This window comes from Prunus avium, chromosome 6 (assembly GCF_965620075.1).
Source record: "Prunus avium chromosome 6, drPruAviu1.hap1.1, whole genome shotgun sequence".
Classification (NCBI taxonomy): Eukaryota; Viridiplantae; Streptophyta; class Magnoliopsida; order Rosales; family Rosaceae; genus Prunus; species Prunus avium.
The window spans coordinates 12,253,944-12,278,827 of NC_142289.1; the positions used below are offsets into that span (position 1 = coordinate 12,253,944).

Below are 24,884 nucleotides of genomic sequence, written 5' to 3' on the forward strand. Positions count from 1 at the left end.
GAACTCCGAAGTCAGATTACAGGAATTCTGCAAAGGCCGGGAGAAAGCTTCCAGGATTATTGGGACCGTTTCAAGAAGCTTCTAATCACTTGTCCGCATCATAACATACAAGCTTGGCTTCTAATGCAACACTTCTATGAAGGACTTTTTGAAGCGGACCAAAATAATGTGAATGCAGCTGCAGGAGGAACTATAATGACCAAGACTCCAACAGAATTGCGAGCAATATTTGATCTTGTTGCTGCAAATGCTCGCCAATATAATTCAAGGCAAAGACCAGTCAGAAAAGGGGAATCCTATGATGTAAGTACCCTTTCTAGTATGGAAGCTCAGATTGCAAACCTAACCAACATGGTGAAGAAATTGGCACCGGGATCATCCAAGGTTTGTGCATTTTGCTCCACAATTGGTCATGACACTGAAGATTGTCCCTTGGCACATGAGGAAGCAAATGCAGTGGGCTCATTTCAGAGAAATCAGTGGCCTAAGAATGATCCTTTCTCACAAACATACAATCCGGGGTGGAGAAATCATCCAAATTTCAGGTGGAGTGACAATTCGAATGTTCAACAAGGGCCAACTCAACCATCTCAAGGGCCAACTCACCCACCTCAAGGTCAACAACATACTCGCCCACCTTATGGTCAAATGCACTACTACAATCCACCACAACCACCACCTCAACCACAATCTACAGGAAAATCTTTGGAAGAACTTGTTGCTTCCATGGCTAGAAACACAGATAGTTTCATCACTGAGACAAAAAGCTACATGCAGAGGAATGACACCCACATGCAGAAAACGGATAAGGCCATTGCCAATCTAGAAAATCAAGTGGGACAAATTGCTCAAGCTTTGAGTCAAAGGGAACCTGGTATGATGCCTAGCCAACCAGAGATTAATCCAACTGGGCGTGAGCATGTTCAAGCAGTTACCTTGAGAACTGGTAAGGTAATTGGTGAAATAAAAGGTTCTAAAGATTTGATTCACAATGTTGATGACATGCAGGTTGAACAAGTGGCTGAGCCTAAAGAAAAGGATGAAAGCAACAAAGAGAGAGATAAGCAAGCAGCTTCTTCATCCGAGTGGATCCCAAAGCATGAACTTGCAAGAAGGGCAAGAAAGGAGAAGGTAAGTCGTGAACCTACTGACGAAGAAATCTTACGTGCTCCTTTTCCTCACAGGCTTATGAGTTCTAAAAAAATTCAACAAGCCAAGGAAATATTGGAAACCTTCAGAAAAGTGCAAGTCAATATTCCTCTCCTGGATGCAATCAAGCAAATTCCGAGTTATGCAAAGTTCTTGAAGGACCTTTGTACCAACAAGAGGAGATTCCAAGATCATGAAACGGTTGCACTAACGGAAGAAGCTTCTGCTGTTTTGCAAAGGAAGCTCCCTCCCAAATTAAAAGATCCAGGAAGTTTTACAATTCCTTGCATTATTGGAGATAAATTGTTTGACAAAGCTTTACTTGATTTAGGTGCTTCAATTAATCTGATGCCTTATTCTGTTTTTGAAGCCCTTAACTTAGGTGATCTTAAACCAACTTCTGTCAGCATTCAATTGGCGGACCGATCAGTGAGATATCCAAGAGGAATTTTGGAAGATGTACTTGTGAAAGTAAATGATCTCATTTTACCAGCTGACTTTTTGGTGCTAGAAATGGAAGAAGCTCCTATTCCGGGTGCGGATCTTCCATTGATTCTTGGCCGCCCTTTCATGGCCACTGCAGATACTGTGATCAATGTTCGACAAGGAACATTGACAATGACAGTTCAAGGGGAAACAATAAAGTTCAAAGTTTATGATGCCTTCAAACTCCCCAATGATGAACATGAATGTTTTCGTATTGATACATTGTGTCATATTGTGCAAAATACATTTAATAGTACTCATGGTACAGATTCATTAGAAAAGGTGTTGACACAAAATCCTCAAGTTGCTGAAATTGTTGATAATGAGTTACTTGAGGCTGTGAAATTCCTTGATGCATGTCCAGCCATACCACGTAAGTACACTCCAAATTTTATACCTTTGCCAGTCAATACTGAAAAGCTTGTTCCTTCTCTTGACAGGGCACCCGAGTTAGAGCTCAAACCATTGCCATCCCACTTGAAGTATGTTTATTTAGGTAAAACAGAGACATTGCCCGTGATTATTGCTAGCAATCTCAATGTGGAAAATGAACAGAAGTTGATGCAAGTGTTAAGAGAACACAAGGGAGCAATTGGTTGGAGTATTGCGGACATCAAGGGAATAAGCCCAACAAGATGCATGCATAGAATTTTACTGGAAATTGATTCCAAACCCACAAAGGATGCTCAACGCAGGTTAAACCCAATCATGACAGAGGTAGTCCGAAAAGAAATTCTGAAGCTATTGGATGTGGGTATAATTTATCCTATTTCTGATAGCAAGTGGGTAAGCCCGGTCCAAGTGGTTCCTAAAAAGTCAGGAATAACTGTTGTAAGAAATGAGGAAAATGAACTTATTCCTTCTCGTGTCAAAACGGGATGGCGTGTTTGTATTGATTATAGAAAATTAAATACCGCCACCCGAAAAGATCATTTTCCATTACCATTTATTGACCAAATGCTTGAACGTCTTGCAGGTCACAGTTACTACTGCTTCTTGGATGGGTATTCAGGATACAACCAAATTGCCATCGCTCCTGAAGACCAACACAAGACGATGAAGTGCTCCACTTCATTGATGTACCTGCTGGGATGCAACACTGAGTTGGGAAGGTAAGTCCCTAAAAATAAAAAAATAAAAAAAAATATTTATAAAAAAAAAATAAATAAATAAAAATAAAAAATAAAAGACGACCGGTCGTTCTTCCATCGCGACCGGTCGCTCTGCGCGAATTGCTGAAGATTTGATTATGTATAAAAACAACCGGTCGCTTTTGCCTTGCGACCGGTCGCTCATTTGGTGTTTTAAAAAAAAAAAAAAAAAAAAAAATTGAATCTGTGAAGAAACGACCGGTCGCTTTTCACAACGACCGGTCGCTCTTCGCGAAATTCTCTTATTTTGAATCTGTTTCAGAACGACCGGTCGCTTTGCACTTGCGACCGGTCGCTCGTTGCGTTTTTTTTATTTTATTTTATTTTTCTACAACCGCCTCTGTTTTTCTTCTTTTCCCTCTTGTCTCTTCTCACATTTTTCCCTCAAGTATTTCATCAATTCTTGAGAGATTTGCAGTTAGGGTTCCAAGCCATCCAAGGTAAAGTTTCGTTTCGTTTTTTCTTGTTCTTCCTCTTTGATTTTCTAACTCTAATTGTTTTTCTTATTATTTTTTTTCTTGTTTCTAACTTGTTTTTCTTTTGAATTGTGGCATATTTGTGCATAATTGTGGTTAATTTTTTTGGGTATAATTGTGGCATATTATAAGTTTGGGAAGTGTTTTCAATTCATTAATGCACAATCAGAATTGGGCGTGAATGCTTCTTCTATTTCATAACATGTGATTACATACATACTAGTGAAAATGCGTACAGTAAATTCCTAATCACATGTTCATTGTTGCATTCTGCGCCCCCAGAGGCTTCTGCTAATTGCCTCTGTCTGTTCTTGCTTGTAGAATCTGCAGCAGCTCTACATGATCTTCGTTCCTTTTCTGCAGCATCTCTACATGCTGGTTGGCGCTGTAGAGCCGCTTCTGCAGGTCCGCCACCAGAGCTTTTAGGGCCGCCACTTCCTCACTCAGTGCCCCGCACTCCCGTGTTCTCGCCAGTAGGCGCATGCCCAAATTTGTGGCCGAGACCGCGTTGAGCACGGTTAGGTTGTGGGACTCGTCCACTGCCATCTGGTCAGACCTCTGCGCCACATGCAGATGATCTGCAACTGTCAGTCTGCTGACAGTCATGCCCTCCGGCATTACTGCCCTTCGCGGCACCACCTCAGAGAAGTTTGAGGCCGAGCCATGGTGGTATGAGGAGTTTGGGAAGATAGGGTTTGGAGGAGCCCTTATCTGGGAATTTGGTGGTGCTAGTGACAGCTCAAGGTTGAGATCATCAAGGTGAGTACATGTGGATGCCATTGTTTTGTCTTTGGATGTTTTTGATGGTTTTCCTTGAGTTTGCAGAAAGAATTGCAGGGTACTCTTCCGCTTGCAGAGGCGTGGCTTAAATAGACATATGCAGATGAGAGGGAGAGCCAACGCCATTTCGGATTTCCCGGGCATGCTCGACCTAATCGCTTCAAGGGGGAGCACATTAACTTTCACTTTACTTTTCTTTTTTCCGTGTTTTTCTAGTGTTTTGTGTTTTTGCCTTTCCCTTTCGGCTATCACCTTTGTCTTATTTTAGTTAGGGAAGTGTGTTTTCCCTTTCGGCTGTCGTCTTTGTTTTGTTTGGGAAGTGTGCTTCTTTTTCTTTTGCAACTTCATTTCTTTTATTTCTGACAAAAAAAAAAAAAACAACAAACAAATACACGGAAAGGGCAAAGACAACCAGGCACACCACTAATACATTAGAAATTATTCTTTCACAGTGCTCGGTGTCTCGGCCATTGGACCTTTGAGTTTAGCCCTATGGCTATCCTCTTCCGGGGCTTCACGCACAGCCTCTTGGGGCTCATCACTCGAGCTCCCAAAGATCGCACTCTTAGCTTGAGCATACCTACTCTCGCGATCGGTTTTCTTGCGTTTACCCGGTTGGTCCAGGTCCTCCAGCTGCTTTCTCATGTCATGGGCGTAAACACTTACCATCTTTGAGAGATTTTGGTTCTCTTCCCGCAACGCCTCTAGCTGGTGTCGATTCACCTCCACTATCCTTGCCCTTTCCCTTTTTAAACTTTTAATAATACTCTGGCACTCTTCCACCATACTTCGCTCCGCCGCCAACTGACCTCTTAGCACCTCCACTTCATGGGACTTCGCAAGTAGGCGATGACCCACACTTGCGACTGTTGCGGTGCTTTGCACGCTTAGTGCCAGAGCATCGCTCACGACCCGGTTGTCATCCCTTGATCCCAGCACCCGTATATCCTTGGGAGTTACTAGATTTCTAGCAACTCCAAGGGCAACATCGTTGTCCAGCAGTATCGAGTCATTCACTGTCACGTGCCCCCGTGCAGAGGCAAAGTAGGGCATCCACACTGGTGCCACTGCTTGGCCCCGAGTCTGAGTCGGTGGAGCTAGGTTGAGATCCAACGAGAATGGGTAGGAAGACGCCATTTCAACTCTTACTTTCTTTTGTCTTTCTTTTCTCTTTTGTGTGTTTCTGAGTTTGTGTGTTCTTCCCCAACTCTTTCTCTTCTTCTTTTATAGAGTTAGTTTTTACGTAACCCTAGCCACTGCGCTTCTGCGTTTTGCGCGGCCCTTACGGCCTATCCCCTTAGGTCACCTCACCTGGTCCCCAACCCCTTTAATTACAGTTCCGCCTTTCAGCGCTTTTGAGAAACGAAAGTCGTCACACCTTCCTATGAAGCCAATAATTCTGGCTTGGGACCGTGAGAGAGACCTCTGCTTGTCGACACGTCTCTCACTTTGTATCCCGTGACTCACAGGTGCCGAGACTTTAGGGCCCACTTTTTCTATTTTACTGAGCCCTCGCATTTTGTGCTTCTGACTTGGTTTCTTTGTTTTATTTACTTTCTTCGCTTTTGGGCTTTCGTTTGGGTTGGGCTTTCATTTGGTTTGTGCGTTTCTTTGGGTTGGATTTCTGCATGTGTAAGACTGTTGTTAGGGCTTACTGTTTTATTTGTTTCTGTTTGGATTCGTTTTTGTTTTTGTTTTTGCGACCGTGTTGTAGTTGTTTTTCGTGTTTGTTCTTGTATTTACTTGCTTTATTCCCTTTAATTCTTGTTATAACGTTGTTGGTGCCTGAATTCTTTAACATTGAGGACAATGTTTGTTTCTAAGTTTGGGAAGGGATAGCAAGTCTTTTTCGTTTCACTTAAATTCTTACTTTCTTTTATTTTGTTTTCTTTTCTGTTTTGAGTCTTTTTTGTTCTTAAGTCACTTTCCGGACATATATGATGAGATTGTGATGAATGTTTAAATGACTTGATTGAAAATGCTTTAAAATAAAAAATAATAATTTGTTATTCACTAAATGGCATCGTTCTAGCATGATATGTTTGAAACCCTCTATGCACTTGCCATTTGTTTCATAATTCTCCAGTTGAGGGACTTGCATGATCCAAAGAATTGTATCAAGCATGAATTAGACTTGTATAACCATATAATGTGAGCTTTGAGCCTTGTGCTTCAATTCATGAGTGTTATACACATATTCTTACTTTTCTTGTCATCTGAGTTGTTGTCTGATCTCATTATTCATTGATTTGGTTGAGCACTTAAAAGTTACTCATTCTTGTGCAATTTGATTACATGACATTTGAGAAATGATATTAAGGCCCTCTTTGGACCGTTTGTGCCTTTCAAGCTAACCCTATGCATGCTTAAGCATGATTTTCCATTGTTAACCACCTTGAGCCTATATGTATGCCTTTTCTTTCAAGTAACCAATTATTACTTCTAGCCTTAGCCTGAAAAACAAGAATTCACCTTTCTAAGGAACTCGTGAGCTTTAATTTAGATGTGTTTTTCATGCTAAGTTTGGGAAGGGTTATTACATTCTTTAATCTAAAAAAAAAAAAAAAAAAAAAAGTACTTCACTCAAAGGGTGAAAGAAAAGAGAAAAGTCGTGGTTAAGTGGCAATGGTTTCAATTTCAATTCCATGTTTCTTGGTTGTTCAAATGGAAGGAAGGAGTGTGAATCATAATTAGTGGAGGTATAAGGCTTTGTGGTCTATTTGATCACCAAAAACTGAGTGAAAATCTCAAGCGTGATGTTTCAAAGTCTTTTAGTCAACGATTATATGCTCTTACATTGTGAGTTCCTTGGACTTTGTTGTATCCATATCCTTCATTTCTTACTCACCTTACACCCTTAGCCCCATTACAACCTATAATAAAGACCTAAATTGATCCTAAATGTCATGTGGTTGATTTGCACACATTTTTCAGCTTTTAAGTGTTTAGCATCCTTCTTGAGATCATATTCATGCATGTTTTTCATCTTGCTAATTTTGAGTTAAGTCCCGTATGGTTTAACTCTATTCTCATATTTATTATTGAGTGATGCATTGTAACCCTCTTCCGAGTGATTCATTTGTGAGAGGACAACTTTGGTGAGATTTGAAGTTACATTTGTGCTTGGTATGATTTTTGAAGTTGTGTGAAAACTGAAATTGGAGAATGAGTTCCATTTGGCCATCACACTACTACACTTGAGCATGTTGTGTTATGAATTTTGCCGCCTTGTGAATAATGTGTAAACTGAGTTTTTCTTGTGAAAACTTTTGAGTCGTTTGCATGAGTTGCTCTCTCCTTAGAAAGTGTTCGGAAAGTTTTGTTTCGAGTCTTGTTTTAATTTCTGTTTTGCTCGAGGACTAGCAAAAGATAAGTTTGGGAAGTTTGTTCGGTTCATTTTTACACATGATTTTTCATGTTATTCACCCACTATTTTGAGTTAGTTCTTGACATTTTATAGCTTTTTACTTCTTTTTTGTGTTTTAATAGGTTTTACCTTGGTTTGTATGAAAATGAGCTAAAAGTGCATTATTTGATATAAATTCTGTTTTTGTTCATTTTCGTAGGTCAACTTCGTGGCCTTGGATCAGCATGTTCCGGTCCTTGGATGAGGTGATGATCTTCATAAGACTTGTTCCAATGGATGTTAACTACAACATATCCAAATTTGAGCTCCATTGGGCAAGTGTAGCCTATCCAGCTGATCGGACAATTGACGCTGGCTCTGGATGTTTGTTTTGGCCCAGTTTTCACCCCCACTTAATAGCATTTTATTTCTACTTGTTACCACACCTTTTGGTAACAATGGATTGCATTTGAGTGGCATTTCCTGAGTCAATTGGAGCCTTGGATTATACCTTAAAACAAGGTTTCATCATTTGCAAGGGGACAATGGGCAATAGCTTTAGAGAAAGAATAAGTTTTATACTAAAGAAAAGCTGGAAAGGAGGAGAGAGAGAAGTCAAAAGGGATTGCAATCAGATTTGGGGGAGTTTTTGCAACGGGAGAGAGGGGATTCCACCATTCTACACAATTGAGAGCAGATTTTGGAGCTTGGAGCTAGGAGAAAGCCAAGGTGCAGTCAAGAAAAGTGGAGAAGAAGACTTCCACCATTGATGATCTTGAAGCTTTCATCATTTTCTGAAAATCTGTAAACTCTTTCTAATTTCATTTTGAATTTGTGTTTGAAATGATTATGAGGAACTAAACTCCATAGCTAGGGCTTAGGTTGAAGCCCTAAACATGATTACCTTTTTGTTTTGATGCTTGAGTGTATGAATTTCTAGATATTGTTGATGAATTCCAATTCACCAAATTAATCTATCCTTGATGTATGTTCTTCTTTGATTGATCACCTTTGAAAGCATGCTTCTTGAGATTGTTGGGATTATGTGTATCCTCATGTTATCCTAAGCAATAAATGGATGAAGTAAGAATCATCCATGTGAATTGGTTTCTTGAATACCTAATGTAAACACCATGCTATTAGGATTCTTGTGATGTTCATATTCTCTTTGAACTTAATGGGTTCTCCTTGTAATTGAATCGAAGTACGAACCATACCTAGGTTCGGTTATGAGGAGGGCACAAGTATTGTAGCACGAACCATGCACTTTACGTATATTAGAGAGAATCAATGCGTCTTGAGCCACGACCCATGGTCTTGATTGCGAACATCTTCATCAACACGTTTAGAGTTCATTACTTGAGTATTCATGAACTTGGGTAGAATTGTTTAGGGTGGATTCCGAAACCCTAGTGTTTGTTACATTTTGATTTCACATCTTGATAATTCATCTCTTCCATTCTCATTTAAATTCGAAGTCCATTTACTTACATGCAATAGAAATAGATCACTTGAACCAAATCAAAACCCCCCCCAATGTGTGTGTGAGTTGCGTGTTTGACACGTTACGTGTCTTTGTTACTGAATTTTATTTCTTTCTGTAATTATTTTGGACTTTTGGTCCGCGTTGTGTTCTTCCATTTTCTGTGCTGAATCCAACCGTATAAAGAACGTGAATTTTGGACGTACGGTTGGAAAGTTATAGGCAAAACACTGGACAGAGGTCGAAACTGAAAAACAGAGAAAACGAATCTGCCCAAAAACGACCGGTCGCTTTTACCTGACGACCGGTCGCTTTTCAAGTCAAATTTTGAGTTTCGAATCTGCCCAAAAACGACCGGTCGCTTTTACCTGACGACCGGTCGCTTTAGCACTGTTCATAGGTGATAAATGGGTGATAAAAGGGTGATAGAAAATGCTGTTTGTGTTTTTGTTTAGTTTTCTTGTGTTGTTTCATTTCTTTTACACTTCTTTACTCATTTTTAGTTTCCATTTTGCATTTGTGCATTTGTGGTGTGTCAATTAAGTGTTCTTTACGTACTCAAATTAGAACTTATAGGAAGCCGACAAGTTCTTCGTGGGATCGACCCCGTACTTACATAATCTATACTTCAACAGATTCGTGCACTTGCGGGTATTTTTAATTGGTTGTTTGCACATTAATTTGTGTCCTCTTAGGAATGCAACATTTATGCTATCATTAGATATGTTTTGAGTTTGCTCTCAAAAAATAGAGTCGTTTTCACTTTGAGGGGGAGGAAGCCACTGTTCTTCCTCCCTCTCTTCTCCCCTCATTTTCAAAGATAAAATTTTTTCCCTATTTGTCTTCGTTTTGTTATGATTTTCTTCCAACCGTCACATGCGGCTGCGTCTCGTCGTCAGATCTCCACCTGCGTTTCGGCGTTCGATCTCCACCACCATTCTTTTTGCGATTTCTTTATGTTTGGAATAAGTCATAGAGACTCCATGGGTTCTCTGTGTAGTTTTCACTTTCATCTCTCATTTGTGAGAGTTATATTTGTATTGTTATGGCTTGGTTTTTCAAGCTTTATATTTTTTTGGTTATTTTGAGTAAGCAATCTTAGTTGGGATGCCTATGCCAGAGTTTATTCGATCTAGAGTGATCGTTAATGGAAGCGCACCAGATTGTCTTAATTTTGATGTTAGACAGCTCCGTTATTGTAATGTCCTTTTGTGGCTAGTAGCTTTTTTGGCTGAATTAAGAATGCAATCCTATAATTTCAATATATATAAAAAAGATGTTTTGATTTTGATGCCCATTATTATTTTGACTATTTATGGGTTGAAACAAATATTGATAAGCCATTTGATATATAGTCAAACAAAAAATATTTGGGTTTAAAGTAAACTTGGTGACTAAGTTCTCCACAAAATTACAGAATGAGTGTACTTGATGGGATCTCTATTCTTTTTTTATAACATAAGGTTTTTCCTTTTTAATATAAACTTTAGGTTTAAAGTGTATGTATTTGATGGGCCATGTGGGGGCTCCACCTAAGAAAGACCTAAAAAAATTAAAAAATATGAGTTGGGTGGGATTATATAGCTGCAACTTTTTTGTAAGTGTGGGCAAGTGCCCACAGTTGTCCTTCATTGGGTCCGCCAATGTTTGCAAGTAGTGGTAAATGACTTGAAGAATGGTGAGGAAGAGTCATTGGCATTAGATGGGCATCTCATTGATGATAATAAGAGGAGTCTACAACAATTTGATGATGTTAATTACTGTTTTATTCAGTCTAAGGAGGTGCAATCAAGTAGCTCATCTTCTAGCACTTAATTGTAATTCTATTGCAACTTGGATTGAAGATGTTCCCCTTTGGCTGGAGCCAATTGTACGAGATGATATTGTTGTATGCATCCTCTTAATTGTTATCAATGAATTCCTCTTTGTTTTTTTTTTTAAAGAAAAAAGAAAAGCAATGAATGTATATCATGTAAGACATGTTCATATTATAAGCTTAAAAACATTCATATTCCTTCTTTTTGGGGTTGATGTTCCCTCTATTATATTTTGCTTCGAATGATGTGCAATGGTTAATTGTGTTCAGCCACTCCAAAAACGTTTATCTCCCTGTTAATAGTGTGAATTTAGTTAGCGGCGGCTATCCTGCATTTCGTATTCAATGAACCAACTAGTGTCATAGTTGCAGGGCCATAATACTAGAGAAATAGGGGTCTCCCTCTAGTCACATTCATAAGGCTGACAATACTGAGAAGCATTAATATTGCAATTTTCAAAGGCCGCGATTCGCAGGGAGTTCAATTTTTCTATTATCAAATGACTTGTGTCCACTCTGTTTCTTTTCTAACTTTTTGATGTGTGCCAAACCATTAAGAGCACTTTTAACTTAAGACATGTGTTAATTATTGAAAAGAATGGCTATATTGGGTTAGTGTGATGAGCAAAAATGCTTCTTACTCACCGCTAAAAGATCTTCTCTTTCCTCTTTCTCTCTCCCTCTCTATTACTCCAATGGCGACCCCCACCTTGCACCATCTATCTAGTGAGGGTATATTTCTAAGGTTTGGGAATTGAGCCTCTTTTTGTCCAAAGAGCAGAAAGAGTGGGGTGGGCACATGGAATTTGGTAACAGGAAAAAGGTTATTGAAATGGATAAATGGGTACAGTTTAATTGAAAAAACTTTTTAATGTGCATACTACAAACTTTCTTCAACTTGATAGTGAACACTCATAGATTCATTCATCATACATAAATTTAGGTGTCATTTTCACGTAGTTTTGTTTTCAACTTATCTTAGGGAGATTCACTATTATACCCAATATAGGGACACAAATTATAAAAATACCCTATATGAAATGGACTTTAGAAACACACCCAAACCCCATTTACAACATAACAAAAAGGCTTTTAACTTCTTATAAATTGCAAAATTGCCATCGATTTCTTAAAACAAGCCCAACCCCAAAACCTCATAAACAAACCCAAAACACTCAATAGGGCATCAAAGTAATTTAATAATCAAAATTAAATTAAATAGAGCCAGCTGTTATTTTTTTGGGTTTGTTTATAGAAATTAAATGTTATAGGATTTAATTTATATTTTTTGTGCTAAAAATGGTTATATGACTAAATATCTCCTTATCTTATTACCCGTCATTTACCTTTTCATGAATGAGGTAAAGAAGACTCGAACTCGAGATATCTTCCAACTTTAACTACGTGATCCCATCATTCATTTGAAAACACTTCTATACGTTATTCGACCAAGTCATATTAATTTGTTTAAAATTAAATTGTTAAAGTCTCGTTAACAAACATTTGCAGTCTACACTTACTTTGCTTAGGGTTTAGCTCGTAAATATTAGAGCACTTCCACCTCTATGGGCAAGGACAAGGGTAATTACTATTCACATGAGATATGAGGAGATGAATTTGTATAGAGTTTTTGGTGTGCGAAGTAAAGAATATGGCTAAGTATTTATAATTAAAAAATTCTGAAATTTTTGATTTTTTTTTTTCAATTTGTTTTAGTTGCTAACGTCATTATGACATCAGCATTGTGTCATTTAGCACAGGCAGCAGCCCGAACTGGACTTGGCACGGTGGAGTTGGATTCTAGACCTTGGGCTACCTCTGCCTGAGTTGGCCTTGCGCGCTGGAGATGCTCTTAGGGCAACCATACTAAGAAAAATAAGGCAAAAAGTGTTCTTTCAAAGTCCAATGAAAAACAACTCAAGCAGTAAACGTAAACTTAAAAGCTACAAAAAGAATAGGGGCACACATAATAAAGAAAAGAAGAAGGGTTATACTAAAGTTGAAAGGAAATTTTTGTCTTTGGACAAATGGGGCACACACAAAATCGCTTGAGTGGTCCATTCAAAACTTATATGCTTGCAGACCCAACTTACTCCATTGCCAAATTCGAAACTCCTGTGCGTCTTGACTTTCCAATCCAAAACAGTAATAAGCTTCCCCCATATCACCAATGGTGGGGTTGGGGACACATTCGACATCTGTGCACATCTGACTTCAAACACTTTCGGTTTACTTTCCTTTGAGTGCAGATTCTTCTTTTAAAAGATTATTGTATTCAACTCAAACATCATTTAGCCAAAAGTACAAGATTTACAAATCAATATTTCCTTTTTCTATTATTTGTTATCTTACTATAGATGGATAGGGAGACACCTTTATAGTTCTTTATTTAAAAATATATATTTAATAGTGTGACCATAATATTTAAGAGAACCTCGACAGAATGAGGGAAACTTTACCGTAATATTAATTTAATGTGATGAAATATATATCCAAGATGGCTTAATCATTAGCTATATCCGTTTCAAGATTATGCTCATTGGGTGAATTTGGTATAGTTAAAAAAAAAACTTTCTTACCAATCCAAATGATGGTAATTGGAATTTTCAAAATGTGCATAGTTTCTTGTTGAACTTTCTTTATTGAGGTCTCTTTGATTGTTCTATGATGTGTTCTTGTTTTCTTTATTTAATGAGGAAGCCTATCCATCACTTATATCTTTAGTTGATTTTCTTTGGGTTGAATGTAGTGCTTTCTGACTGTATGCTGCATTTCTGCTTAGTGTGTGCTGCATCAGGTTCATAGAACACTCCAATAGCTTGAGATTTTACACACACATCAACAAAAAGAATGTGCATAGCCAACTTGGTACCCACAAATCATGAACCTCGCAACCGATCGGCTTACGGATTAAGTACACAAAAGTTCCTTTGCTTTTCAAAGCACATCTTAATGCATTCAGATACTTCTGTCTTAATGTATTCAGATACTTCTATAACTAGTATCTTGATTCCTGATTTTGCTCATTCCATCACAATTGTGATTTCTTTTGTGTAAAATGAATGGAACCAAAAAATTTTGCACATGCAATTAGCTTGTTTCTCATTTTAATTCTTCTTCCAACATTACATATGAAGAGATCACTAGTAAGCTGTCTTTGTGAGAGTTCATGGGTCTGAGGAGGTGGTTTTGGAACTGAAAAAATGGAACAAAGTTCTGTTTACTATTGAGAATAAAGAGTTCTGTTGACTATATACGTATACGTACTGTTTTCATATATTCCAACCAAATTAAACCGTCCACATTATGATGAAGGCAACAAATCAGGCTCAGTTACATTGATGCTATGGGATAATGTGTATTCTTTCTAATCTCTGTTCAAGTCCCATCCCTTCAAGACTGAAAATGTGTTGACAGAAAGACTGTTGGCCACCCTACAATTTCTTCTTATCTCCCCAGGCTGCTCCAACTGCAAGTCACCCATCTTTATCATCCCTTCAACAAAGGCCTCGAAAAATTCGCTTTGGTTAATGCTAAACTGCTTCACAAATTTCCTTGTTTGTGGAAATGTGAAAAGTGTTTGATCTGAATTCAGAAACCCTCTCCCTGCAACCAAGTCCTTGAAGTACTGGTTATCGAACACAAAAGGTGTAGCATCAAGGTCTCCGGTCACATTCTGGTCCACGTTCAGCGGGCAAAGCTTGTTTAGCTTTTCTCTAAACTTTGGTTCAAGGACCGGGTCTGGCCTACCTGTGCCGGATTGGTTGTACAGCCGAAACATGATGGAAAAGCACCGACCTTGGCCAATGGAGTGTGACCCAGAAAGGGCAACGAGGTCCTTGACAGAGAGATTAAATTTTCCAAACAGATCAATGAGGAGGCTTGCATTGGCTCTTGGACTTGGCATAATGTTGTCTGAGGCTTCTTGGCTAGCTGTTAAGCTATCCAATCTTCCTAGCTTCACTTCCCAATTGGGTCCTCCAGTCTGATTAAGAAAATAATTATACTCCTTTCACAATTTTTCTTTAGTAACATTAATTTTCTACAACAGAAGGTACAAATGTCATGGCATAATACAAAATCTACAGTTGACATACAATTCTTCAAGTTTGGCCTACTTCACCCCTAAGCTGAACAGTTCTTTCTAACCAAGACCAAGTGATGTTGGAATTTGATTTGAGAAAATAAAAAAGAGTTTATAACCCATCAATTATCTTTCCACAGTTTTACCCTTTTCATCCTTTAACGACAGGTTGTTACTCTCTCTCTCTCTCTCTCTCTCTCTCTACAGGCAATCCCATCTTGATGACCTTGGGTCAATCAACTGGTTTCAGTAATTGTGTGTACGCACTTAAAAACTACAAGTCTTACCACTCTGTTTTGAAAGGTGACATATGGTATAGATAAAGAGAGTTTAATACCAGGGCAACAGCATCTCTAGAGGCCATGATTATGATATCTGCGCATGAAACAACTCCAGGGCAGACCTTCTCCAAGGCTTCCTTGGCTTCATCAACAACTTCATAAGATCTCAGTGAATTTATATTTGAAAGGGAAAGTTTTTCTCCAAGCATGGTGGTTGTGTCATCAAGTAACATAGAAGCATCACAACCCTATTAGTATGCAAGTTAAATCATTAACACAAAGGTACAAACCAGAAATCTTTAACACAAAGGCCTCTGCAAAATATTTATTAAAAAAAAACAAAAGAAGTATTGGGAAATATAAAATTTTACTTGGATAGGATAAGATAGTGTTTACTTACATTAACAAAGCAGTCATGGAATTGGAAGCGCATGACAGAGGCAAGGCTCCGGGGCTCTCTAATCAGAGCCTTCTCCATGACATCCCGGACCACGAATTCGGCTCCCGGGCACGTTTTCGAGTAATGGCCTGGCCGGAGTTGCGCGGCGGCCACAGTTATGTGAAGGAGGATGAGTGGAAACAGAGGAGACATTGAAATTTTGAGGCAGTTAGGCAGAGGTGTGTGTGTGTGTAAATTGGTCCAAAAAAACTGTGGGTGTGAGATGGCTCTTACTCTTCTCTCTTGGCAATATGCATGTCTGATTTTGATAAATTCCCTTCAAAAAAGAGTGTTTGGATTCTTTGTTTCTCTCTCTTCCTGGTGTCAAAAAATTAAAGGGTTATTATGTTGTGAGGAGAGGAGGCAGCAGAAGCCAATTGGCTGAGAGAGCCGCCTGAAGTCAAGATCGATAGGTTGTTTTGTGGGTGGGGACAAGTGCGTCAACAATTACGACAGCCACGATGCTTTCATTTCTGCATCCAAATTCGTAATGCAAATTTTGGGTTTTGTCTGAAGCTATCTACCCCTTTTTTTTTATTCATCTTGACTCAAAAGAAAAACAAGCTTTTAGAACAAAAAAAACAGAACCAGCTTTTAGCAAATAAGGCAAACGATTGATGCAGAATGAGCAAGTAGGTCTTTATTTTCTGCACTTTGAATTGAATGCTTCATTGTAGTGGATAATCGTATCCAAGAATGAAATGGGGTTGGGTAGGCTGTCAAAGTACTTCTGCAAGATGGACCTCAAGTGATGATTCATGGGTCCTATCCTAAGGCAGAAAAACTTGTATGAGATGGGGCTGTTTTGCTATCCCTGATCAATCACATTCACAGTTTAGAAAAAATTATCACGTAGCATACTATGATTGGACGGAAATAGCAAAATAATACTATCCCTGTTTCATGTAGGTGTTTCTCATCCCAAGGGGATTCTTTTTTTTTTCTTTTTTTTTTCTGGAGTTGTTTTGTTTTGATATTTATTTGTGTGGTCCTAGATCCGTCGTTGTTTTGGGGTTTTGATATTTTTTCCTCTGTTTGAGTGTATTGTTCTGATTGCATGGGAGAGAAATATCTTTACCAAATGGGTGCATGTTGGGCTAGGTCATTTGATGTGATATGAGGATTTGACTGCTAGAATATGTCGTTGTTGTTGCTCTTAGTTTGGGCTTCGGCTCCCATAGTAGTACCCAAAGCCGATTTCCGGTTTCAAGGTGAAGCAAACCCAACCATACTCACCCCTAAGAAGAGGAACATAGGTGAGTTTTCTGAAATCCACCGATCTGTGAGGTAAGGCTGGATTTGTTGTGGGCTGAAGCATACCCTTAAAATCCACTACTTCATAAATTCCTTCAAAATCACCAACTTTTCAAACGCATATGAATTTTTGTACTTTAAAAAATTTATGATTGAATACAATTGAAATTTTATGGACTTTTAAAAAACCCACCAAAGTCCAGATTGAATACACATGTACTTTTACAAGCTCTTCCCACCAGCATGATTGAATACCCGTAAACTTTTAAACTCTTTATATATATATACAACATAATAGATTTTTAAACTCTTAAAAAATCTCAATTAAATACACAACTGCTCAAAAAGCCCAACTCATAAGCCCAAACTAGCCCAAGGACCAGATTACGGTCCCCTAAAACCCACTGCTTAGCGAACGGAACAGCGGAGCTCTTTTCTCTTGTTTGTTCTCTGGGGCCAAGCATCAAACAGTTAAGCTACATACACAAATGGGAGGCGGCGGCGGCAGAGGCAGAGGAGGTTCTCGCACTCAGCGACGCCACTTCCGTCAGAACAGAGAGAACGTTTGGAAACGTCCCAAGTCTGACCCTTCTTCTGAGAACAACCCGGAAAACAATGGTGAAAATCGTGGCTGGCAGCCCTTTGCCACTCAGAATCCCGCATTCGATGAATATTATAAGGTGATATCATATTCTGTGTATACGTACATATATTGGATACAGTATTTCTTTTCTTTCTAAAAGAAGTTATGCTCTTTGCTAATTTTTTGGCATGTGTGTGATGGTTTGTAGGAGCAAGGGATAGTGACCCCAGAAGAGTGGGATGGATTCATTGAAGTTCTTCGAAAGCCGTTGCCTGCTGCTTTTAGAATCAATTCAAGGTAATTTAAATAATTTCTTTGCGATGTTGTTTTTGTTAGCATTTTCGTATTTTATGCGCGGCTTAATTCTATGTGAATCACATTTCTGAATTGAGTTTCTGTACATGTAGCCATTGACTGAATAATAGGTTTTGTTTTTGTCTTTAATGTTGCAGTAGCCAATTTTGTTCGGACATCCGAACCCAGTTGGAGAATGACTTTATGATATCTCTTCAAGCTGAGGTTGGTCTCTTGTAGGCTATTTTGTTACTACAATGTGGCGACAGATTGTGTTGCATCATTTGGTTTTTATTGTAATGCATTTATGGTTGCTTCTTGTTTATTATTTGAACTAAACTGTTCAGGTAAGTGAGGGGGGTGAACTGGTGCCTATTAGGCCATTGCCTTGGTACCCTGAGAATCTTGCTTGGCATTCAAATTTTTCTCGCATGCAGCTGAGGAAGAACCAAACACTTGAGAGGTAAATGATGCATTGTTTGAGAATACTTTGTAGTATAAGTGGTAGATATGTGCCTGGAACCAAGGTAACCTAAGACCTGTTTCTTGATGGTGCTTGTTACGGATAATAGTGGTAAAAGCCTATTTTTCGATGGGCTGGTAGTATGATGGGTTTTTTAGGCCACCTGTCCTGTAGTTCTTTCAGTTTTGAGATTAATGGATGAGATTGGCTCTTGTATTCCCAAAGGAGTTCCTATATGAGTACTACTAATACGTATCTACCATAACAGTTTTTCTGGTTTCCAGTTGATCCTCCTCCAATTGCTAGTGTGTATACAATTTGAACAAGTTCTCCATGATGCTATCAAATTATTCAAGCTCTCCATGCTAATATTTTTATATGTCAATTCCTGGTTCTGATGGTATGAATTTCTCAGGTTTCATGAGTTCTTAAAGCTTGAAAATGAGATTGGAAACATCACAAGACAGGAGGCTGTCAGCATGGTGGGCCAATGTTATTTGTAGTCTGTTCCTTTATGGTTTACAAACTGACATTGTGCTGTAATATTTATTTATATTTTATAGTGTTTCAGCGCATTTAGTTCACTTATCCAGTTAGTTTTTTAAAAATTTATTTGTAGTCTGTTCCATGATGCTCAAGTATCCAGTTAGTTTTTTTTAAATTTATTTATTTACTTTTTATGATACAGGTACCTCCTCTATTCCTTGATGTACGTCCAGATCATTTTGTACTTGATAGTAAGCAACTTATATTGTTTATATCTTTATTCTAATAGTGTGCAAATTTAAAAACCTTGTTGACCAAATGATGAGACATGGAATTAATGAGCATCAAGTGAAAATGTAATTGGTTCTGTTCTATAGCGAGTTTGTAAGCTTCTTCTGGGCATTGTAAAGGGCTGAATGAACAACGTAGTTTGGATGGGAGATGCATAATTTCTTGTGGAACTTTATTTCTTGAGAGCACTCTGTTCTGTGTTGTATAGTTTAGTTTTTATAAGGAAATCTATAACAGTACTCCAATTGCTTGTGACTGATCATTCATTATTTTGTTTTTGTTTCAAAGACTAAATCTAGTGCTTTCTGACCATTTGCTATAATTTTTCTCAGTGTGTGCTGCACCAGGTTCAAAAACATTCCAATTGCTTGAGATTATACACCGATCAACAAAACCCGGATCCCTACCTGATGGACTGGTATGCATCCTTTTAAATATATGTTGTTTTACATTTCTTACATCATATTTTATATAGTCTGTTATGTGTTTTCCTCTGTCAAGTGTGGATTATTATCCCGCCTTTCAATCTCATATATGATTCTCCTAGTTAGTATTTTTTTTCCTTGATATGACATGAATTTTCCCTCATTTTACTACTGTCTAAGACATTGATGCCTAGTTTTATTGTTCCCTTGATTAGGTTGTAGCAAATGATCTTGACGTCCAAAGATGTAATCTACTCATCCATCAAACAAAAAGAATGTGCACAGCCAACTTGATAGTCACAAATCATGAAGCTCAGCACTTTCCTGGATGCCGTTTAAAAAAAAGTTGTTCTACTGCTTCTGAAATAGGAGCTGAAAAGGAGCCACCCATCAACCAACTTGTCTTTGATCGTGTTTTATGTGATGTCCCTTGCAGTGGAGATGGTACCCTTCGCAAGGCTCCTGATATCTGGAGGAAATGGTAGAACTTTTACTTTCAATCACATTTTCTTTTGGTAGGTTGATGATATTTGTTTTGCTTATTTACAGGCATGTTGGATTGGGCAATGGGGTCCATCCTCTACAAGTTCAGATAGCTATGCGAGGTATCTTTGATGCAAAACTTTTGCTCCGAATTTCTATATAATTTTATGGCTCTATGCTTTGTGGTTTTATTCCCATAGATACTGTCCCATGTGCATATTCAGATTTCCTTGAAACGATGAGGATATAATCTGGAAACATCAAACATGTATAGCCCAGATGTGTTTCTTTCTGGATATTATTTCTGTTCTCCTGCAAGATAAATACTTGGATTTATTGGTGTGGTCAATCAGTAAAAATAGGACTTTCAATGCAATGCTTTTCATTTGGTGTGCATACCAAACATAGCTGAGGTTATATTGTTTTTTCTAGGTTTATCTTTGCTTAAAGTTGGTGGAAGAATGGTTTACTCTACCTGCTCCATGAATCCTGTTGAGAATGAGGCTGTGATTGCTGAGGTAATATGTTTGGTTATTTTTCTACACAAAAAGATGTAGGATCTGTGGAATTAACATTTTTGTAAATAGTAATTCTCTGTGCAGTTGCATGGTCTTTCATAAATTAAATTGTATTGTGTTAATTTATTTTCACTTTGTGATCGCTTGAAAGCTAGTTCTTCTTCTTATACAGATGTTGTTTTGTATAATGTTTGTATCATGCTATTGTTGTTATAAAAGTTTGTATCGATATAGCTACATTGCTCGAAACAAAATATTTAACTTGGGGCATGGTTCGTTCAAAGATTGTAATTTGTAAGCAACAACAGCTTGATTTATCCTTACATATGAAGAGAGCTTGTAGGCCATGATAGATAACCATTGGATGCTAACCATACAATTATTATTTCTTCTGGTTCTCTTGACTCATCATTGTTCACCTTTTGCCAAACTGTTCAGTGGGTTGGAGCATGTGTTGATCTACACATGATTAATTGATTTTCTAATTTGTTTATTTGGTTAGTGTGGACGTGTTTTATTTCTGATTTATAACACATTTTATTTCTGATTTATGTTTTAGCCTTTAATATATGTATGTTTTGTATGTGAAAAAGTTCCTTTGTTGCAGAGTCACATCATTTTTTTGTTTGGATGACTTTTCTTATTTGGAGAAAGTGTTCCTTTTTCTAGTCCTGTGACTTTGCATGGGTTGTGGTCTTATGACCCTATTTGACCATGTCTCAATTTTTTGCAGATTTTGCGGAAATGTGATGGGTCTGTTGAGCTTGTTGATGTCTCTAGTGAGCTTCCTCAACTTGTTCGGCGGCCAGGTCTTAAAAAGTGGAAGGTTAGTTGTTAGTTTTACCTTTGTGTGCTAGTGCTTACTGTTAAAAGTTTGATGTGCAAAACATATTATTGAATACAACTGTTCCCCTGGTTTGTGTAGTGTGGGTTTCTTTCTCAATTACCAAATAGGATGGATTCCGATATCTTTGCCATAAATAATTTGTTTTTACCTGTCAAAACGAGGGAGAGGAGAAGATCTCATATAGATATCCATTATTTCTCATGCTAAAACCTGCAGGGGTTAAGAAATTGTATTGCAATCTATGCATCACATCAATGTTAGGTGAAACCATTTTATACTACCTGGCTGCTTGATTGTGTATAAGTCAGGTCTACATTTTGATTTTTGCTTGTCTCGAATGCATCAAATTTAAATATATAGCTATCTCATAGCATGGAAAGCTAATTCTATAAAGATAGTGATCTAAATTATTGTTCAAACATCACCTACTGAGTTGCATCAGTTGCAGCTTTAGAGTTTTATGTTCAGTGTATAAATCAATATTCAATCACTTGGCAATGCAGGTACGTGACAAGGGTAGGTGGTTAGTTTCCCACAAAAATGTCAGCAAATATCGCAAATCTGTCATTGTTCCCAGCATGTTTCCTTCTGGAAGAAGGTTTACAGAACCAACAGACCATAATGGTAGTATGGAAGTGGAAGAAAAGCATGAGAATGGTGGAAATGGAAATGTTGAAGATGCATTGGAGTCAAGTGATGATCCTGCAACTCTAGCCAATGAACAAGATGAGGAAGTTTCTGATTTTCCACTAGAACGCTGCATGAGGATAGTGCCGCATGATCAAAATGGTGGAGCTTTCTTCATTGCTGTCTTCCACAAACGTTCTGATTTTCCAGGTGAGTTCAAGTATCTACCTAGTCATTGGATCTTTCTTAAGAATTGAAGTGCTTTGAGGTAGTGTACCTGTGCTAAAATGTTAGCTCTTATAATTATTATTATTTTCTTCTTTGGTATGAATCCGTTGTTTCCATCATATAGAGGAAACTTGTCTCTGTTTTGTGTCATTTGCAATATGTGAGGCCTGTACTTTGTTTAGGTCTGAAGCAAGTCTTGTGCTGCCATGTTTTGCTTTGGCTTTCCTCATAAGAGAATTCCAGTTTATTCAATTTTTTATTATTTTTAATATAGTTCCTCGTTCCCTTTTATTGAAAAGCCAATCAGGGAAAACCTAATAGTCTGGAAGGGGACTTGGGCCCTAGGAATGATGAGCCACAGGTACAATTACAAAATCAGAGCACTGAAGATACAAATGGGATTGTGGCTAGTTTAGCAGATGGTACAGATGAGACATTTTCTGAAGCAGCTTCAGAGGCAGAGTTGATAAAGGATGAACTAGATGGGGATTCTTTGGAACTTGATCCATCCGTTACATGTGAAGAAAATGTAAATGTATCGGAGGAAGCCCAAGCACCTAGTGATAAGGAAATTGATCCCAAGAAAGCTGGAGGAAAGAGGAAGTTGCAGACTCAAGGCAAGTGGAGAGGTGTTGACCCTGTTGTTTTCTTTAAAGATGAAGCCACCATCAATAGCATAAAGACATTCTATGGCATTGATGAATCATTTCCCTTTAATGGCCACCTTGTCACAAGAAACAGTGATGCTAATCATGTGAAGAGAATTTACTATGTCTCAAAGTCAGTCAAAGATGTTCTTGAACTGAATTTCTCTGTTGGACAGCAACTTAAGATAACCTCCATTGGGCTAAAGATGTTCGTAAGTATTTCACAGATAAATTTGATTTATATTTCTTTTAAATTAATGTTGCTCCGAATTTATAGAGACATAGGCAAAGAAAGTTGTGCAAAACTTTCATGCCTATAGATAAGTTGATCACTTGCTAATATCGTAGTGTGTGTAAAATTAAGATAATGAGCAAGAGAACTGTTTACAGGGTTATCCTTCTTGCTTAGCTTCCCTTGTGGAGTGTAAGAGCTAGTGCAAAATAGCCAAAGGAATATCTGTAAGGCAAAAGAAAAGAAGAAATATAATACAAAGGAGAACACCTATGATGGAATGCTCCTAAATGAGAAACTAAAGCATATGAGATATGTTAGAAAGAATATATTTAAATGCATTTATTTTGAACCTTATTATATTGTGAGTGCTGGATTCCGAATTTGTAGTTATATTTATAAGTTCATCCTAGGTTCCTCGTGCTCTAAGCTAAAGATTCTGGTACAGCCCTTGATTGTTGAACAAAATATTAGACAATCTGGTGTTACTAATATTTGGAAGCAATTTCTTCCTAATTTATTCTTGTTCTCAACAGGAACGACAAACTGCAAGAGAAGGAAATTTGGCTCCCTGTTCATTTCGGATATCATCAGAAGGATTGCCACTTATTCTTCCATACATCACCAAACAGATTGTATATGCATCCCCGGTGGACTTTAAGCATCTTCTTCAATATAAAAGTATCAAGTTTGCAGATTTTGTTGATGCTGAGCTCGGTCAGAAAGCATCAGGCTTAATGTCAGGATGCTGTGTAATAGTTTTGAGGAAAGGTACATGGCAGCATGTGGTCAAGGACAACTAATGCATATTCATGTGTATAATTTTTAACCTAAGTAAATTTTACATCTGCAGATGGCAAAGCCTCGTCGGATTCCATTGAAGTAGATGAGTCAACAATAGCCATTGGATGCTGGAAAGGTAAGTCCAGTTTGTCTGTGATGGTCACTGCAATTGACTGCCAAGAACTGCTAGAAAGGCTTTTGATGCGCATGGAAACTGAGAAGGGATCTTCGGAGAAGAAAGACGAAGCCTCTAATGCCAAGGGGGATGAGGAACAGGATATAGAGGATATGGAAAAGAATGGTGACGAGGAAAGTATCACACTGGAGACTGAGGGTTAAGCGACAACTTCTGGGCTTCCAGATTTCCATTGTTGTACTCTAATTTCATAATTTAAAACAGGTGTTTTAATTGATATGCCATGACTTCATTTTATCTTTAATATTTCAACAAAATTGGATTTTCTTATTTTAGCATGGAAGACATCTTTGTATTTTGCCTCATCAAGTTATTGCATAATCTTGAGAACAGAGCAATTTTGATCTAGCATATTAATCATCTCCATTTGTATTCTTAATCATCATTGCTGGTTGGAATCATGTTCGTATGGTGTAACCAATGATATTTGCATTTGGCGTGTAATCATGCTGCCCAGAAATTGCTACAAGAACTGTTATTCCTTGTGAATGGATTCCTCCCTGCATCATTGGATAGGTTGAGAGGGTTGAAATCGCACGCTACAGTCTTCCTCTTACAATCACTAGCATTTTATATGTAATTATCACTTACGTATCTTTCCATATGTTGTCCTTTCCAAAAGAAAACACTGAACTCTGCTCCTGCTAGTAGAACTGGTTAACCAATTTTCTCCGCGCGCGCGCACACACACACACATATATATATATATATATATATATATATATCCAAGTCACTCACAACATTCAAATAAGTATTCAATTAAGTTCTCTTTATTTCTTTTTCATTTTTCTTGTTTTGGACATTCATAACTCCAAAAATGTTTTTAATTAATGAAAATATTACGAAATGAAACCATTCAGTAAATGAGGATAATATTAAACAAATCACACCCACGTGAAGGAATTATATAATGGTATTATAGTATGGCCATGTGGGAGACTACATGAGAAGGCTAATTGACAGGCTCAAAGCGCGTGTCAAAGGACTAGTTTTAATAAATTAAACCGTGGCCATCCAGAGGGAAGAAGATTGTTCT

General features: G+C 38.0%; 2 protein-coding genes and 1 non-coding gene across 3 annotated transcripts; 1 reads left to right on the forward strand and 2 right to left on the reverse strand.

The window, feature by feature from the left end:
- LOC148293676 (small nucleolar RNA R71) lies at window positions 1–107 on the reverse strand. The gene has a single exon (XR_015836910.1). It is a non-coding gene; the product is annotated as a small nucleolar RNA R71 (small nucleolar RNA).
- Window positions 108–13,891: 13,784 nt separating this feature from the next.
- LOC110758761 (peroxidase 17) lies at window positions 13,892–16,215 on the reverse strand. The gene is made up of 3 exons (XM_021960671.2): window positions 15,453–16,215; window positions 15,109–15,300; window positions 13,892–14,672 (listed from the first exon to the last, which is right to left on the reverse strand). Exons 1-3 carry the CDS (start codon window positions 15,642–15,644, stop codon window positions 14,055–14,057), a joined length of 1,002 nt encoding a protein of 333 aa, XP_021816363.1. The 5' UTR covers window positions 15,645–16,215; the 3' UTR covers window positions 13,892–14,054.
- Window positions 16,216–17,126: 911 nt separating this feature from the next.
- On the forward strand, window positions 17,127–24,186 carry LOC110758772 (uncharacterized). The gene is made up of 15 exons (XM_021960689.2): window positions 17,127–17,425; window positions 17,537–17,625; window positions 17,781–17,847; window positions 17,970–18,085; window positions 18,501–18,567; window positions 18,774–18,822; window positions 19,195–19,280; window positions 19,503–19,768; window positions 19,837–19,892; window positions 20,203–20,288; window positions 21,022–21,114; window positions 21,639–21,972; window positions 22,290–22,849; window positions 23,406–23,640; window positions 23,723–24,186. Exons 1-15 carry the CDS (start codon window positions 17,234–17,236, stop codon window positions 23,989–23,991), a joined length of 2,565 nt encoding a protein of 854 aa, XP_021816381.2. The 5' UTR covers window positions 17,127–17,233; the 3' UTR covers window positions 23,992–24,186.
- The last annotated feature ends 698 nt before the right edge of the window (window positions 24,187–24,884 follow it).